The sequence below is a fragment of the Peromyscus leucopus genome, chromosome 10 (assembly GCF_004664715.2).
Source record: "Peromyscus leucopus breed LL Stock chromosome 10, UCI_PerLeu_2.1, whole genome shotgun sequence".
NCBI lineage: Eukaryota > Metazoa > Chordata > Mammalia > Rodentia > Cricetidae > Peromyscus > Peromyscus leucopus.
In genome coordinates, this window is record NC_051071.1 from 75,328,655 (window position 1) to 75,347,506 (window position 18,852).

General features: G+C 38.3%; 1 protein-coding gene across 1 annotated transcript in view; it reads right to left on the bottom strand.

The window, feature by feature from the left end:
• Nucleotides 1–945: 945 nt before the first annotated feature.
• Nucleotides 946–18,852, bottom strand: part of Gc (GC vitamin D binding protein) — a 31,135-nt gene continuing 13,228 nt past the window's right edge. Inside the window, exons 5-13 of the mRNA XM_028888285.1 lie at nt 17,107–17,239; nt 16,711–16,805; nt 14,126–14,255; nt 12,885–13,087; nt 11,126–11,255; nt 10,567–10,664; nt 9,050–9,182; nt 5,197–5,256; nt 946–1,112 (exon numbers count right to left, since the gene is read on the bottom strand). Of these exons, the coding sequence (XP_028744118.1) occupies nt 5,221–5,256; nt 9,050–9,182; nt 10,567–10,664; nt 11,126–11,255; nt 12,885–13,087; nt 14,126–14,255; nt 16,711–16,805; nt 17,107–17,239 (958 nt within the window). The 3' untranslated portion in view covers nt 946–1,112; nt 5,197–5,220. The remainder of the gene's footprint in view (nt 1,113–5,196; nt 5,257–9,049; nt 9,183–10,566; nt 10,665–11,125; nt 11,256–12,884; nt 13,088–14,125; nt 14,256–16,710; nt 16,806–17,106; nt 17,240–18,852) is intronic.

The window sequence follows — 18,852 nt, forward strand, 5'->3', positions numbered from 1 at the left end:
TGTTGTAGCCTCTCAAGAACTCCATTTGAAGTCAATTTCTTATTTTGGAACCTTTGTATCCCATACGCTTTCTGCCACAGAGGCGACAGGGAACAGACAGTTCATTCCCATGGTAAAAGTGCAGGCACTTTGCTTGGTTTGATTAATGAAGTTCTCCTGCTGGACTTTGAACACTGAAGAGTGACAGAGTTGATTGTGCTTAACTTAATTCTGATTATATATGCCATAGGAACACTTTTTGCTTTTACTGTTTAACCACATCTGCCATGAGGTGAATTCAGATTTCCCAGTGCAGTTAACTCTAGAGAACATTTTCCTTGGTTTTATTAGCTTCACAGATATAGTTATTCCAAAAATATATCTTTCTTCCAGGAAGAATAAAGAATCAGGGCACCTTTATTGTCCCTGAGCAAAGTGCACACATACAGAAATTCATGCATATTTTAAGTACATGGTAAATCAAAAGTAAGTACATGGCAAGCTGAAATTTTGTGATATTCTAGAACTTACCTTGCTAAGTTGCTTTCAGCAGTCATTAGCAAAGGTAAAAACCCAAACCAAAATTAAAACAAACAAACAAACAAACAAAAACCCATGCTTCCCCTCTCCATTCAAGCTGAGGAGAAGTTTCATCTGCAAGGCAGATAGATACTACAGAACTAACTGCTGAAGCTCATAGCTGGACCTGAGAGGGTGGTCCTAGGAGGTGTTTTGTTTTTCTTTTAAGAAGTGTGATATCCCAGGCTGTTTGTTAGCAAGAAGGCCAACTTTTCCTTAATGGTGCATATGAAGTCTGAAAAAATAGTCAGGGAATGGAGTAGCGCCTGCTGGGGATTGCAGAGTGGATGCTCATGTTGGAAGTGTTTCAGAGAAAGAGCAGAGATAACTAGTGAGAAGCCTAGCATCCGTGGCTAGCTAGAACAGCAGCATCACTCTCCAGTGTACTTAGGCTTTGCACTATATTTCAATTTATTTGTTTAGTTTTTTATACTTCATCACAAACATTGTAGCTGGGAAAAATGGAATGATCTTGGTGGTCTTCCTGGAAGCTCAGTGGCTTGGCTCAGATTTGGCTACCAGTGGCTATTTTCCAGGCTGGTCCAGTTCTAGATCTGTGAGAAAATGGGAATAAATGGTGCATTTGAGAAACATCGGATACATACAAGGCCATATTCTTTTGATGTTTATGGTAAACATAAAACTGTCTAGCATGACCCATTTATCCTTCATAGTCCATTTTGGGAGTGAGGGATTACAAGTAAGAACTTCCCAATACCCAAAGCAAAAGTTATCTTTATTGCGTACACAATCTAGTGAGGCCTGTGTGACTGTCTGCTCTGTGGGAATAATCACTGTCAGCAAAAGAGAAACAATGGATAAAAGAGCTCTGGTTATGGTTTGGGTGCTGACTGTCCCACAGAGATCATGTAGTCCTATGCTGGCTAGTTTTATGTCAACTTGACACAAGCTAAAGTTATCTGAGAGGAGAGAACCTCCATTGAGAAAATACCTCCATAAGATCTGGCTGTAAGCAAACCTGTAGAGCATTTTCTTAATTAGGGTTGATGCAGGAGGGCCCAGCCCATTGTGGGTGGGGCCATTCTTGGGCTGTTAGTCCTGGGTGCTATAAGAAAACAGGCAGAGCAAGTCATGAGGAGCAAGCCAGTAAGCGGCACTCCTCCATGGCCTCTGCATCAGCTCCTGCCTCTAGATTCTTTCCCTGCTTGAGTTCCTGTCCTGACTTCTCGTGATGATGAACAAATGATGTGGAAGTGTAAGCTGAATAAAAACCTTTCCTCCCTAACTAACTTATTTTGGTCACAGCATTTCATCACAGCAATAGACACCTTAACTAGACAGGTCCCAAGGGAAGAGATGGACCCTTGGAGAGTGGAGTGCAGTAGGAGGTCCTTAGGTCATTAAGGATAGGTGTTCTTAAAGAGGACGATGGGATACTAGGCCCTGCCTCTTCCTCTCTCTTCCTTTGATTCCTAACGATGAGGTTAGCAGTTCTCTGTGCCACATGTTCCCCACTACTGCCATCTGCCATCTGCACAAAGGCCGAAAAGCAATGGGACACTTCAGACAGTGAGATGAAATCAACCTATTTTTTTAAAATAAATTGATGATTTCGGGTATTTTGTTACAATTGCGGGAAGCTGAATTCTAATGCCCCTGGTCATGGAATTGAGAGAGCAGTTCTGTGGTTTTTACTTCAGTAAGACATTGTTGAGCATGAGATGGGTCTTTTTCTGGGTTTGGTCATTTTGTTGCTGCTGTTGTTGGTTTTTGTTTGCTTGTTTATTTGTGTGTGTGTGTGTGTGTGTGTGTGTGTTTACATAAAAATCTTGTTTGTATTACAGCAAAATTCATTTGCCCTTGTTCTTTTTCTTTCCTAAGACAGCAGGAAGAAAAATCTTCATCTGCTACTTTATTCACTGAGGTTGTACCTTGGAGAGAGGATGTGACAGAAGTTATGAACATGCTCTTAATGTCATTTCTTAGGTTTCTGTCACACTGTGAGTAGTCTGTGCAAGGTGTGATTCTGGTATCTAGAATATTTTTCACCTACAAGGTAAAAGAACTCTTTTATCTTGGCAGTCCAGGGAACTCTAATTTCCTCCAGAAAAAAAAAATGCCTTGTTTTATAAGATTGAAAAACTTCTTCCCTCCTCAATAGAGAATTACTTTGGGGCCCTGAAGGCTTGCCTAAGAAAATAAATGTCAAGATGCGCACTCCAGTTATGATAACAGTTTTGAAGCAGGAAATAGATGTCTATTGACTGTATCAGAGGTGTAACTAGGGATGAGAACATGTAGAGACAAACTATTTCAGCTTCTAGTCAAACTCTAGCTAGGCACTAGTGGGTTTTCATTGAAAAAGTGTTACATGCTCAGTCAAAGTTACCTTAACAGTGTTAGGGTGTCAGAATCGCCGAGAAAAAAAAAATAAACCACCGAGTATCTTCCAATTTAAGATGTGATGAAAAGACTGGCTTGTTTAGGGGGAAATACTCAACATTTCTCCTGATATCACTGACTGCAAAACTGGGTACAGAGTGTCCATCTCAGGACTCAGTCATCTCAGGGCAGTTTCCTGTTAGTGGGATGCCTCCAGAGTTATTCCATAGTACCACAGAATGTTTCCTAGAGCCCAAGCATCACAGTGTACTGGGTGTTGTATGAAAATTAGTAGGAAAGTTTAGGATGTAGTATCATAATCTGGACATGATACCTCAGTCCTATAACCTTGTGAATAAGGTGTAATTTTTTTTTCTCAGAGCCACAAAACCATCTTGATACAATTGATCATTAGTAGCTCTTTATCCCAGATTGTGTTTATGACCAGCAAGACATGGCTAAAATTGGTTTAGAAACGTTCAATGCATTTTGTAGAAATTTACAGAAGAAAGGTGTAAATGATTTTTGAGTTTTTATTCAGGTGATCAAAATGCATTCCAATGGTCAAATAATGATAGTACAGAAATTTAAAGATTATTTAAAGGTTAAAGAAAAATACTAATTAAGGGAAAATGGCACAAAATATCTATAGAAGATAAAAATAATGAATATTAACTAGAATAATGAGTATTTTGGAATTTTCATTGATGTATTACTATGTTAAAATTGAGTTTATCCCTTTATTTAGTTAACATTAAAATATTCCTGAAAGCTGTTAGGTTAAAAGGAAATCTCTTTAAATATAATTAGTTTCATGTTTTTTACTTTGTTTTCTGTTCAAAATATACTTATTTATTTTGTGTATATGGTGAGCTCATGGGCCATGATGTATTTGAGTGAAGGTCAACTGGTAGGAGAACACCATGTTGGGCCGGGGGATCAACAGGGCTCATTAGTTTTAATAACAAGGACCTTTACATGCTGAACCATCTCATCCACCCTACGTTGCTTTCCTAGATGGATATTTTCTCCTGTTTTTATGTGTCCTCTGAGAAGCTAAATCTATCTTCCTAAAACTTTGAGAAAATGTGCTCTGAGTTACTGGAGAAAAAACAGCTTGGTGAAAACAGATTTAAACTGAAATGATCAGAAGGCTTTCTAAACAACCTTGATTTTTAATTAAAACTTCAGATGCCTTGAAGGGTGGCTTGTGAAGTAGCCATAATGTACTTGAATTTTCAGTCTATAGGAATTCTCGGGTATGGTTTGTGATGAAGGGAAACTGAGTTCATTTAAAAGGGGGGGTAGATAATGTATCAGCAATGGTCCAGATACTGTTTTAATTCTATAACACACATAGCATGAATAACTTGTATTTTGAGTTCTATTCTTCAGAAGGTAGAGAATTGACTTTGCTGTTTGTCTGGATTTTGAATTTTAGGAATAGAAGCAGTAGGGGCAATGAACGCTCTTGCTAGCATCCCTGCTGATATTTACTTTATTATGTTTAATAGACACTAACACTGAAGTAGATACTTAAATTTTCATTTATAAAGAATGAAATGTGAGCTGTATGGAATATGGATCAATTGGTTCAAGCTGGCAAAGACAGATAAATGGAGTGGGGATTTTAATTTAGATTAGATGGTTCTAGCAATGAATTTCTTTGCCCAACTTCATAAAAAGCCTGACTAACACAAGTCAAAAATCATTGTTTACAACATTTAAAAATCTCAGGTGTATTAGTTTAATGAATACAATTGAACTGAAAAAAAAAAAACTTTTGTTGAAGTGCATAGAGTTGAGATCACCTTCAGTTTAAAGCGTGGGTTAGGTACAATTAGAGTTTTGCAGTCTGTTATCTTCATTGGTCAGTTTTAAGTGACTGAAAGCATAATATCTGAAGGAAGCAAGTGGTGCTGAGCTCCAGAACTCTGCTGAGAATTTTAATACTTGATAGCCTTATCTTTAAACTGTTTTTCCTCTTGATGTGCACCAGGATCCCTTCCTTGACATTTATGGTATCATTTTCCTAGATAATGGCATTATGATGGATGAAGTATGAGGCTGGGTATCTGAGAATCTGGAATTATTCTTAAATATGTCAGAAGTTATCTGTGTACTTCTGTAAGCACTGAAGCTTCCCTCAAGGCTTACTATGCTCAACTGAAAAACGAATTGGGATAGATAATAAATAGAATAGATAAGTAGGGTAAAGTTTGCATCCTATTCTATGATTTATAAAATATGTGATAAAATTCTAGATTCCTTGATGACGTGTTTTAAATTACTTACCCAAGACAGTACATATGCACTGCATCAGGACTGCAGGATGTCTCTCATTTCAGCATCAATCTGATGATGAAAAAGAATGTTCTGTAATTTATCAAGCACTTTACTTGTAGGTTAGATCATGTGGAAGATACACTGTAGTCGGAGGGTTTCTCTGGTCCCACCTGTCCTGCCTTGCGGTCCAGACAAATCTCTGTCACCCTAGGTCTGCAGCCAGTTGGACCCAAGTAAACATACAGAGGCTTATAGCATTTACAAACTGTATGGCCTATGGCAGGCTTCTTGCTAGCTAGCTCTTATAATTTAACCCATTTCTATTTATCTATAAGTTGCCATGTGGCTGTGACTTACTGGTACTTTCATATCTTGCTTCTCCTGGTGGTGCTGATGTCTCTCTAGACTCTGCCTTTTTCTTTCTTGTCTCTCTCCTTGGATTTCCTGCCTGCCTCTAAGATGCCTTTCCATAGACCAATGCAGCTTATTTATTTTTATTATTTATTAACCAATAGGAACAATATATATTCACAGCATACAGAAAGACATCCCCCAGCAGTGCACAGCATTTGCACTTGTCAAGGGATAAGATTATAATGATAATACAAGATTTTCATTATAGAATTTAAGAACAATAGAATTTAAGAAGTGATGATTAGTGAGTGCACAGAACAGATAACACAGGAGCTTGCTTTGTGCACATGGAGTCGTAGAGGTGCTGATTCTATTCTTAACCTTAAAGGCTGGTGGAAGAAACAGCAATTGTGGTTAGTCATTATCTGCACACAGTGGGGTAAGGGAAGAACAAGTTTAATGTTTGGAAGATTGAAAGTAGTTCAGGAGAGTCTCACAGAGGCACAGAAATAGTCATAGGAGGTCTGACTGCAGAGAAAATCAAGGATAAAAATCTCTTGGTTGTAAGAATAAAAGGAAATAAAATCAGACTTCGATATGGAAACAAGGAAGTACCACTGGATGAATATATTAGCCTTGTTTTTTTTTATATAGTTTATTGTGATGTCAGCATAGAGATGGGATTGTGTGAGGCAGTGGAATCAGACTGGATTTGTGAGGTCAGTTGTAAAGGTATAATCCAGGGGACAGACTACAGGAGACTAGGACAAGAATGTTGAAAAATATAGGATGGGGACTGGGGAATATTTAGAAGGCAGAGGTGGCAGGACTCAGGATTTGATTTGGTATATGTAGAAAAAGATGAGGAATTAAGTATCACTAAATTTTCATTTGGAGACAATGGGTAAATGATTCTGATATGAATCATCAGTTTGTGAAACACAGAAGGTTTTAGATAGGAGGATTTTGGATTTCGGTTATGCTGGGTATGAGTTTATTGTGCTATAAGCTATCATGTGATGAGAAGAGATCACCATAAATGGTTGTATAGAGAGCTTGGTGCAGAGAGGCAAGATATTGGCTAGAGGTGGCTGTTTAGACACTAACAGCACTCACAGAGAGGAGAACACTTAGGAAAATGTTGTATCATGGACTTGACAATCAAAGACAAACCGTGCAAAATGGAAATTTAAGGAGTAAGTAGAGGATGAAAAAAATATAAAATAGAACAGGAAAGGAAGGTCATAGACCAAAGGTAGAAAATGATAACATGGATACCATAGAAAGTGTATTAAGGGCTGGGAAGACAGCTCAGGGAGTAAAGTGCTTGCCACATCAGTACGAGGACTTGAGTTTGAGTCCTAGACCCTGCATACAAAGCTGGATGTGGTTGTGTAGTGTATATGGGAGGGAGATGTAGATGGAACTTGTTAGCCAGCCAGTATAGCCTAATCAAAATGCACACTCACCCACAGGGACACCAGAGCACATATGCATGCACACATGAGCACACACACAGTACATTGCTTCAAAGAGGAAGAAATAGTTGTGGGTACCACATGTTTCACAGAGGATGCTGATGAGAACTGAAGGATGTTTGTCAAGGTTAGCAAGAAGTGTGTATAACTGCCTTGGTAGTGGTGTGGTCTAGCTTCTGGTGGTACCATATCACTACCAACACAGTTACAGCAATAGTTCTGACATAAGAGTTGAGTAATTCAGAGAAGGTACAGGGAATCAGAGGACATACTGTTGGCCAAGAAAATAGTAAGAAAAGGGAGAAAGAAAACTCTAAGAAGTATTTAAAGTATCACATTTATTAGTTTTGGCACAAGGAAAAACAACTCTAGTATAAATTGGGAAGATTTAGCATAAAGGAGATAGGAGCTGATTCAAGGTAAAGAATTAGATGGAAGTTAGAGTGAATACTACCAACCAGATGCAGTTCTTGCTATTAATATTTTAACAATAGTAAGTTTGGGTTTTCAGTCAGTAACAATTTTCTGGTTTTGAGATTTGGCTTTTGTCATGACTGGCTAAATTGGAGCTGGAATCTATGACAGTGGCTGGAAGAAAAGAAGCAGGAAGCTAATAAGAACAAACATTGCTTTCCAGAACAGTTTAGGATCTGTTTCATCTTATCCATCTGTAACATGGATTTTAATGTATATGGTTGCTTTAGGTTATTCTATAAATGTTTCTGCAGAGAGCTATTGATTCTGTTTAACATACCATAAAGTCTTTACTGAGGAACATACTAACCTAAGGTGGGTATGCCATGGAGAGTATGCACTGGGAAAGAGCAGGTGGGAAGCACATCACTGAAACTGTCAGCCTAGCTCCTACTTGGCTGTTGGCATCTGTTTCTGTTAGCTGGATTCTAGTGAACAACTCCAACAATACACATCTGCCTCACAGAGTCAGAAAACTGGTGCAGATGTGTATTGCTGAATTATTCTCACCAAGGTCCAGAAATAGAGTGGGGACATCAAACATCTCAGAACTATCATACCTTCAATCAAGGCAAAGTGTTGATCTGACCTTTGGCCTCTTCTAAATGCCTTAAATGACTGTTGGAGAGTAGTAGGGACAATGAGAAATGTAAACAAATGGGATCCCCGTGTTCTGACAGTGACCAACTCGTATCTTCTGGTGGGTTAGGGCTAGTACTGATTGATTGAGATGCCAGTATAACCATTCAATATCTCAGAAGTCAGTGAAGCTCAGGACTAACATTATTGAAGCAACACAACTGAATTGGGCTCCCTTCTCTCACATCTCAGTTGAGACAGACAGAGAGAGAGAGAGAGAGAGAGAGAGAGAGAGAGAGAGAGAGAGAGAGAGAGAGAGAGAGAGAGAAAGCACAGTATAGCTTCCCACTGTGGCCTACAGGAGAAAACCAAGACATCTTTGTAGTAGTGAATAGGGAAGAATGAGAGCCAACTGCTGGTGTCTAAAAGAAAGGCTAATATTTAAAAATGATTACCATTTTAATTTTTAATTAAAAATATTTCTTCATAAAATAAGTCTCATGGTAAATAAACACTTACGTGGCCGTTTTCTTATTATACTAAAACAAATTAAATGGAGCACTTTATAGTTAAAATACAAGAAATGGGCTGATATAATTTCTCTACAGGTATTTCTATTTATCAGTCTACCTGCCTGTATGCCTGTGTATGTATTATTTACACTCACACATATATATGCATGAAACAAAATGCTATAAAATAGCATGTGCTCCATGTAAATTGGACTCTAATGCTTGCACTGTTACTCCCTACTTTGATTTTTAGAACCTGTTGTGGGTTCGAACCTATAGATTGCATAAAACCTGGAAACTATTTTTCTTACTTTCCTTACTGAGACCACCAGCAAGGTCACCACCACTCCGGGAAAGCCTTTCACCTGAACACACTTCAGGAGCATTCAGAACAGGAACAAAGAAAGCTCTGGAGTTCTGGAACACTCTTGCCCTGAGAAACAGAGGCGAGCGAGGCTTTCCTACCTGTGAGCTGCAGTAGAGAGGAGGTGAGTTGATGGAGCAGCACTTGGAGGCAAAGTCTGAGCGCTTGCCCATCATGTCCTCCAGCTCCCCTGGAGAGGCGTTGGGTGTTTTTGTCCTCAGTCGCTCCGCCAGTCTGAGAAAACAGTTCTTTGTGAGGTTTCGCTGGAGGGATTGCAGGGTCTTTGCTTAAGCACCACGACAGCTATTTCGGATCATGTACAAGGGAAATAAAAATACTTGCCTGTCTTGGGAAACCTTATTTGTAGAATGGAGTTTCGGTGAGCGTGTTGAGGTTAGAATTGAAATCTATAACTCGTTCAAATTCATGCAAGCAAGTATAGAAATGACCACTGAATTTGAAAGCCAATTGTCTCTCTTTTGAAGTAGCTCATTATCTCAATATTAAGTGATGCCTTTTTCTATTTTCCCTGGCTTTTCACCTTTCCCCAATGTTAAATTTTAAGTTGCTTTAAAAGGTATCCTTCACAGGACTTGACTTCAGTTTTATGCTTTCTCTTGCTTCTCAGTTTGTCGCCTTTGGAACTCACTATTCAGATGCACCAAAACGGGAGTGGGGTCCTTTGGCCCTTGTTCCCAGGGGTTTCACTTACTTGTTTTCAAGATGGTGATAGGACTTGAGAAAGTCTCTCACTGTTTTCCAGCTTGTACCACCTATGATCTTGGTGTCCCTTCACTTTCAGTGTGGCCAACTTAGCTTGGCTTATTACTTTCTCCAAGAAATACATGCCTAGACCAGTAGTGAGCAATAAGGGCCAAAGGGTGTGAAAACACTTCCAAGCGTAAGACTTTCACATGCTAAGGAGGACTTTATGGAGGTCACTGAGGAGATGTCCTATTCTGGGGTTCTTTAAGAAAATGTCTTTATGAATCTGTGTGTTTACTTGAGACCTGGATTCCAACTGATTTAAAATGGAAATTTATTAAAGTGGAAAACAGCACAATCTTTTTAGAGATTTTTTTCCCCTAAGAACCCAACACCATGTCTATTATTATTATTATGGTCAATTATTTTATTGTTAATTTCTACTTAATGAAATGCTTCCTCTCCCATTTAATTGAGAAAATAACTATTGTACCATGTTGTGATAATTAGCATTGTTACTTCCAGTTTATAAGGATCACAGGCTGGCGATGGTTGATATCGGGTCAGCATGAAAGCTTGGTTCTTATTGGATCACAAACATTGGCAGGTAACTCCAGGGTCCTGAATATTGACCAACTATATGTTTGTGCCTCCATTTGGAGTCAAGTCCCCTCAGATCACTTATAATTTATATTCTTGTGGCTGTGTTTTAATTGGTCACTTACCTAATGCCCATGGCATACCCTGGACTCCAGAAAAGAATTCTGATGACCTTTTAAAACTTTTAAAATTGTAACCCTTCTTTATCTTTCACTCAGTACGTCCTAAATTTTCACTTGTACTTTTCAGTCACAGAATTAGACAAGCAGGACAGACACATTTGGAAGGTGAAGCCACGAAACCAGCCACTTACTTTTTCTTGTACTCAGTAAATGTGTTCTCAGAATAATCTGCACACATTTCCTGTCCCCTTTCAATGAAAGAATTTAGTTGCTTCTTCAGTAGGGGACTCTGTAAAAAAAAAAAAAATTGCACATCAACATTCTTTGCACAGGAACACTGTCCAGGTGAGGCCATTAGATGGGATTTCCATGTCTCTGCACCAGGTATCAGCAAACTTTTTTTTTTTTGCATAAAGCCAGTTAATAAATATTTTCAGTTTTGTAGGTCATATATGATCTCTATTATGGATATTCCACCCTAAATAGCAGTGGTAACAGGCAATGGGCAAACAACGTACATTGTGGTGCTCCAACGCAACTCAATGGCCACTGCAATTTTAATTTTATTTAATTCCCACACAATGAAATATCAGTCTTCTTTTGACCTTTTTCCTTAGTAAGTAAAAAAAAAAATTCCATAAACCACATTTTGATTGCTAGCTTGCAGGGCAAGATTGCCAGGTTTGATCATTAAGCTTCAGTCTGCAATTTTGGCCTCCACTGTTGATAAGGAAACTTTTGGATGTGTACCTGAGTGCTGAAACAGGCGGCAGGGTCCTGTGCCTCACAGCATTCACTAAGGGATTTCAGCGTGGTCTCCAGCACTTTGCTGAGGAATACTTCTGGAACGCGGGTCCTTCTGCTTAGTTCAAATGTATACCTGGTGTCAAACAGAAAAGGAGGGGATGCTTTTCAAGGTGCGTCTGGAGTTCAGAATCGGAGATGGAACCCATCTTCTATCTACTACTATTCCACCCATCTACCGAGCAGTATGGACATCTTGTTTCTGATTGTCGTGTTGTTTTCTCTGAGACAGCCCTGCTCTGCAGCCCAGTTCATGCTGTAACTCACAGTGGAGTGGGTCCTTCATCCTAGGACCCCCCTTCTGCACTTCCTGCCACAGTCTCCCTAGTGCTGGGGTGACAGGCATGGACTGGCATGCCTGACTTTTGGGTTTTTGTTAATTTATTTTAATTTTATTTAAAATAGAATTACATCCTTTCCCCTTCCTTCTCATTCCTAAAACCCCTCTCGTGTCTCTCTTAATTTTTCTCAAATTCATGGCATGTTTTTCTGTAATTATTATTGTAACATGTATGTGTGTGCATGTGAATAAATATAACCTGCTGAGTTATATTTTGTTTACTGTTGTTTAACTTAATTTAAAAAGGATTTAGCACAAACCAACTCCCTGTAAACTGACTTTAGATTAGATGACATTTTCATAAAAAACATTTTATTAATGCTGGGTTTAATAACTGTAATATACTATATATACAACAGGACATACATAAACATACCATGTTCCTTTATGCTCATATGGGCATGTCCTTTGTGAGAGTATAATACAATTCTCCCCGCAGCTAATGTTAGCTGGGTACTTCAAAGCAAGTGTTCTGTACAAAAATGTACACAGTCTTCCCACTCTGTCTTATCTAACTATTGTCCATGAACTTATCAAACCAAGTAGTATTTATAGGAGAATGTACATTAGTTTTAGTTTTGTCTAAACTCTTCTTTCTTATATAGGCAACTGACATTCTAACCATTTTTCCAAGCTGTAAATTATTTTTATGCTATAAGTGTGAAGATACTCTTAGTATATATAACATACTGTGTATGTGTTGATTCTCTTTAGTTAGATAAAACAAGATCAAGTCTCACTATTTCTATTTAATCTCTTATTAAGTAGCAGTGAATATCAATACTGTTAAGGAAAGAACATTCTAAATTTAATGTTTTATTATCAAATGATTATTCTCCAGAAGCTTGATAAACTTTTAGTTGGTGTGTGTGTTTGTGTGTGTGTGTGTGTGTGTGTGTGTGTGTTTGAGAGAGAGAGAGGGATTTGGAATAGAATATGGTCAAGCTGGGCAATGACATGATACATATTTATGTTGCCATGATATGTATTATGTGTATGGAGCATTTTATTGTATACAACACTTATGCTGACCTACATTTCTAGATGTGTTTCTTACTGGCTGCCTCTGCACTAAGTAAAGCAGTGTTGTCATTCTCAAGCCAGCTAAAGAGAACTCTAAGTCAGAAAGGCCAAGCTCCTTCTGCCAGTGCACACTAATGTCAAGAGGTGGACTTAGGAACCACAGGCTCCTTCTTCCTTATCCAAGTTTAAAGACTTGGAGCCTTTTAAAATCAGTTAACAAATGCTTAAGCTCCATAGATGATGCCATATAAAGAGATTTGTGTTTGCAAAGAGGCACAGCTTGCTTTCCCACAGTCTGGTCCCCCGTGGAGGCAGAAACACACCACCCACTGCTCTACTTACTGGTCCATAGCTTGGGTGGTACTCTGACCACACAGGTCTGTCTTTGTGGGCAACTTGATGGCTGGCAATTGAAGTGGCTCAGCAGCTGGCATGAAGTAAGTGCACATAAAAGTGTCCATGGGTGTTTTTTCTTGACAGCACTCTTCAAACCTAGAATTCTTTATGAGCGGGCTGCCACATATATTTGATGTGTGTTCAAGCAGCTACAAAGAGAATGGTGGAGTTGTGCAGTTAGTGTTCTTCTTGTTGGTCTCACTAAAAATAAAACATAGGCTTTCAAGCCCTGACATATTTATAAATGCCAGTGAGAATGCTCTTAGAAAACGAATGAATACGATACTTGGGAAGGGAGTTCGTTAATACATGAAAGTTTATCACATAAAGTCCAATTTCACTTCTGAGAGAGAGAATGTTTGTGAAAATTCCATATTGAATCTGGGTACTTTATGCTAACAAAAACAAACAGAATAATTTACGCTTGAAGTAATTAGGACAAAGAGGACACTTAGCTATAATGCTATAAAGCATGTCATTGCTTAAAATGCTGAAAAGTCAGCACAAATGCAATTATTGAAGATTAGTTAAAGATATGAAGCACCTGGAGAGATGATGTAATGTATACAGTTGATAATCCAGTGAAGTCCTAGTGGACATCATGTATCATAGCAAACCATAGCAAAGCAGCTATGCACACAGTTGTTTGTTTGCAACGGAAAGACCATGCAGCACAATGCATCTATGCTAAATATGGAGACTGATCTTCATCTAATGTAATTACCAGAATCTGTATCAACTTGAGAAAATTATGCAAATTGAGAAAGTAGAAAAAAATTTGATATGCTTACCAAATTGTACAAAGTATAAAAACATTACCAGGCTTGGATAGTGTCAGCACTAATAAGACTTTATGCCATAGCTGAATTTTAAATTGTGTTCAATTTAAATACAATACTGAAAACTATAATTAAATTTAAATAACCATGTGTGGGTAATGGATACTCTGCACAGTACAGGGCTTGGGAATCTGGGAATCTTGTCCTTGTATGCCTGTGGATTTTTGTCACTGTTTGTGTGGTTTCAAATTACCGACCCCCTCATCTGTGAGTCATACTAGAATGTATTTATATTTCATAAATGCATGTGAGGATGCTGAATAATGTACATGAAAAGCAGCTGAGAAAACTGTCTGGCAGTCAGTTCACAGTACTCAGTACATCACATGATCGCATGGACTACCTTACCTCTCTGACCATGCAGTCCTCTGAGGTAGACTCACAACATCTGGACAGGACTTGAGTAAGTTCTTCAGCTAGTGGCATTACATCCCCCAGGCTAGCAGTTGGCACTTTTTGGGCTAGTTTTATGAGATGGCTAGATAGTTAAAAATGAATTTGTTAGTTAACGCATGTTCTTAGCTTTCTAGTTTTCATTACAGACATGCTACTGAGAGGAATAATGTAGTCTTTGGCATCAACCGATGAATGGAGCACACCAGCCGTGTGATCTGTGCTACATAGTAAAGTTACCATTCTCAAGATTAAACCATCCCCAGTGAAGGTTTTTAACTATTTAGCACTGAGACATAGCTTCTCTTTCAGCCAGATCTTCACACACGTTGGACTGAAGGCAGTCCATGATGTTAATGTGGTGTCTCACTATCTTTTAAAATGTCTTATAAAATCACTTTTAATTCAGCACTTTCGTCACTGAGTTATAGAATGTTTTATGTATCCTGAACATTACCTCCTTAATAGTCATAGTTTGCCAGTGTTTTCCCTTATTGTCTCTTCCCTTGCTGATTATATCCTTTAGATAGAAGTATAAAGTGTGATGCAGTTATTTTTGCTTTTGCTTTTCTTCTGTTTGAGAATCATATCTAAGGAAATCATTGTCAAAGCCAATGCCTTGAAGATGTCTGCCGTTTTCTTATATGAGTTTTAGTAAATTTTTAATGGTGCGAGGGTAAGGGTAAAGCTTCATTCTTTTGACTGTAACTGTCTAGTTTCTCAACACTGTCAGAGAAATTGCCTTTGCTCTGTTGTATACTTTTAGCACCTCTGTTGAAAATCATTTGACAAAATATACTAGTTTAGTCTAGACCTTCTATTCTGCTCAGGGATCTATACATTGATTTTTGTATTAGTATCACACTAACTTGATTATTGTTGCATGGTAGTTATTTTAAGCCTCACTGTTGTTGTTTTGTTGTGTTTTTAAAAAGTATTTTGTCTATCTAGAGTCCTTTGATGTTCCCTTATGATAACTTATTCATTTCTGGATGGCAATGAAGTTTGGAGCTCGAATGTCCACCATATGGCAATTGTTTGAATTCAGGTGATGATGCTGGAAGGTGCTGGAAGCCTTGAGAGATGGGTCTTCTTGTGAAGTCTTTGGGTCATTGGGAATTGACTTCCAAGGGGCATAGTAGAACCTCCTCCACCTTTTCTTGCCATTTTCTCCAACTAAGAGCTGAGTGGTTTGCACTATCATGTGCTTCCAATCAATATGCCATCAGAGGTCAAGACAATGGGGCTGACTTACTATGGACTGGAACCTTAAAACTCGTACTGTGTGTAGGTTGATTAGCTTAGGTATTTGTTACAGCAATGAAAAACTGATTAACAAAGACTTTTTCATTAAAAAAAAAAATGCCATTATGGCTTTAAGAACTTGGATTGACTACTCACATTGATTTAAATAGTACAGCATTTTATTTCATTTATTATTTTTAATATTTACTAATTTATTGTTTGAGACAGGGTCTTGCTATGTAGCCTAGACTAGCCTGGAACTCACTATGTAGCCTAGGTTAGCCTTGAACTTGTAGGCAGATGTTTCTTTCCTGCCTGCCAGTTCCAACTAACCAACACAGAGACTTAATACGAATTACAAATGCTCAGCCAATAACTCAGGCTTGTTACTAGCCAGCTCTTCCACTTTAAATTAACCCATATTTCTTATCTACCCTCTGCCATATAGATCATAGCTTATTACCTCATTTTTTACACATCCTGCTTCCTCTGTGTCTGCTGGCATTTCCTTTGATTCCACCCTTCTTCCTCTCATCATTCAGTTTGGCTGTCCCATCTATACTTCCTGCACGGGTACTGGCCAATCAGTTCTTTATTAACCAATGAGAGTAATATATATTCACAGTGTACAGAAGGATTATTCCACAGAAAACTTATGACTACCCTCTTGCTTCAGCCTCCCAAGTGCTGGCATTGTAGGTGTGCATCACTTCACTTGGCTAGTATGGCATTTTCATAGTTTTAAGTCTTGAAACCACAAGCAGAGAGTTCCATTCCACTTACGGTATCATCTTTGATTTCTTTGAGCAATGTATTATACTTTTCATTGAGCATGCTTTTACAGTGTAATTTTGAAGCACTGATATATTTTTATGTTTGTATACTATAGTTGAGATATTTTCCATTCTAGAAACATTTAGAGATCATCTGAATTTTTCCTTATTAAATATTAATAATTTTCCTTATCAAAAGTATGGCAGCAATATTTTAAAGCTTAATCTTTGTGCACCATCAAATGCTAATCCCTTAGAGTAAATTCCTGGACTCTAATGCAAGTATAACCCAAGGTTAATTAAGGCATATGTACGATGGCTCTGTATTATGACTCCATATGTGATACTTGCGAAGCATACTTTCTCAGTGGGAAAGAAGAATGAAGACAAGAGTAGAAAAAGTGCCACAGAGTGTTTGTGTGGTTCTTTAGCGAGCTGTATCCTACACCTTCTTTCACAGGCTTGCAGAGCACAGAGTGGAGGAGCGAATTTCTAACCATGAAGCTGGTATGGAGTCTTTACCTAAGCCTTGTTTTCTCCTTTCCATATGCAGCATATTGTGAACAGAGTCTATTCGACAGACTGGTGAGAAGTGATGACTGTTTAATCTGGAGTCTCTAGAAAATAACAGGGAGAGTTATATTAGATCATCAGAACCAATGAAATACAGTATGAATAATTAGTAGAAAGAGTTTTTTAGTTGTTTGACGTTTTAAAATCAATATAATGCTGAACCCTAGCACCGTAATTTATTGATATCTCCTTAATGGCATGAATATTTTCCACTTAAAAAATGCAATAAAGTTATTTTAGAAACTTTTGCTAATTACAAAATCCCAATTTCTCCCATTATTGGACAGAAATGCCAGTTTAGGATGGAAAAATAATGTGTAACTGTAATAAGTAAATGGAGCCTACCTCCTTCAAAAAGCACACAGTTGGGCTTGGAGAAGTACAGCAGGATCCAACCATAGAGAGATAACTCTTGGTGTAGCCAACTAAAAGTGGCAGAGGAGCTTGTCCATAATTACTGGAATATTCATATAGAAATCTGGGGGAGAAATGGGATTGATTAAATAAATTATAGGAAAACTCAACTTTGTTAGTATTTTGATGAAGAAAACGTGCATGTTATATTGGTTCATATCTATCTATCATCTATCTATCTGTCTATCTATCTAATCTATCTATCTAAGTATGTGTATGTATATATGTACATATAGGGTGTGTGTGTGTGTGTGTGTGTCCCCGTCTGTAGGCTAGAGGTTGACATCAGCTATCTTCCTCTATTTCTCTCCACTTTAGGTTTTGAGACAAGGTCTCTCACTGAACCTGGAGTTTACCATTTTGGTTAGACTGACTGGGTAGCAAGCCCCAGAGATTAGGTGCCTTTGCCCTATCCCAGTGTATGGGTTCTGTGGATCTGAACCCAGGTCCTTATGCTTGCTAAGTGAGCATTTTACCTATGAAGCCAAACCCCAGGCCATTAGGTCATGAAATCACCACAAATGTAAAGAAATAACAATAATACCGGCAACTATAAAAATGTATTTATTTGAAAAATGGGTTCTTTAGTTCTCACGTTGTCTGTTTCAAGGGAGAGGTCATCTGCCTGTTCGTTTGTTTTAATTTTATTTTATTTATGGTCTTGCTAAGAGCATCACCAATGGTAGCTGCTTAGTAAAGTGCTTGTTGAATTAGTGATAGTGAATATAACTAGGGGAGTTACTACTCATTTTCATTTAATTTTGCTATCCTAGAAAATCCCCATGTATAGTCAACTTATGTGACAAGAGCAACCATTTTGATTTTTAGCAACACGAGTTCCTGGGGCTCTTTAAGACATTCTGAGGGCTGGAGAGATGGCTCCATGGTTCAGAGGCCTTCCTGCTCTTCCAGACCTTAATTCACTTCCAAACAACCAAGTCAACCAAGTCAAGTGGCTCACAACTGCCTGTAACCCCAGCTTCAGGGGATGTGACGGCCTCTGAAGGTACCCGCATATACATAAAAATGAGGTAAGTTTTTTTAAAAAAATGTTAGGAGACACCTGAAATCTTGAGCAAAATATCCAAAAAGTAACAGAAATGGGCAAACCCACCAATATGTATGAAATTATGAATAGTTTTGATTTTATTTTGCCCTTTATCTTCGCATTTAGATATTTTTCATCATCATGAGTGTCTTTCCTCCTTATTTTTGTCCTTATTCATTTTGGTTTATTTTTGAGAGAGAGAGTTTCAGCATGTGGCTTTGGCTGGCCTGAAACTTGCAAGCAATCCCCCTGCCTTTGTCTTCAGTGTAACCCCAAAGCACTCCAGGCTTTTGTGATTATGGCCAGCTTCATTTCTCTACATTTTATGACTCCCCAAGATTAACATTTTCAGAGTGGAACCTGCTTTCTCCTATAGATGAAACAATAAAAAGGTCCACATTACATGTTCACTTTGTAATATGTGCCATGCTTACAGCTATTTCTGAAGATGTATGGGGGGGGGTAGAGGGCATGCGTTTCTGTGTTTTCTTGGAAAGTATTTTTTGATGTTGTTTGTTTTTGTTTTGTTTTTTGAGACAGGGTTTCTCTGTGTAGCTTTGGAGCCTATCCTGGAACTCACTTTGTAGTCCAGGCTGCCTTAAACTCATATCGATCCACCTGCCTCTGCC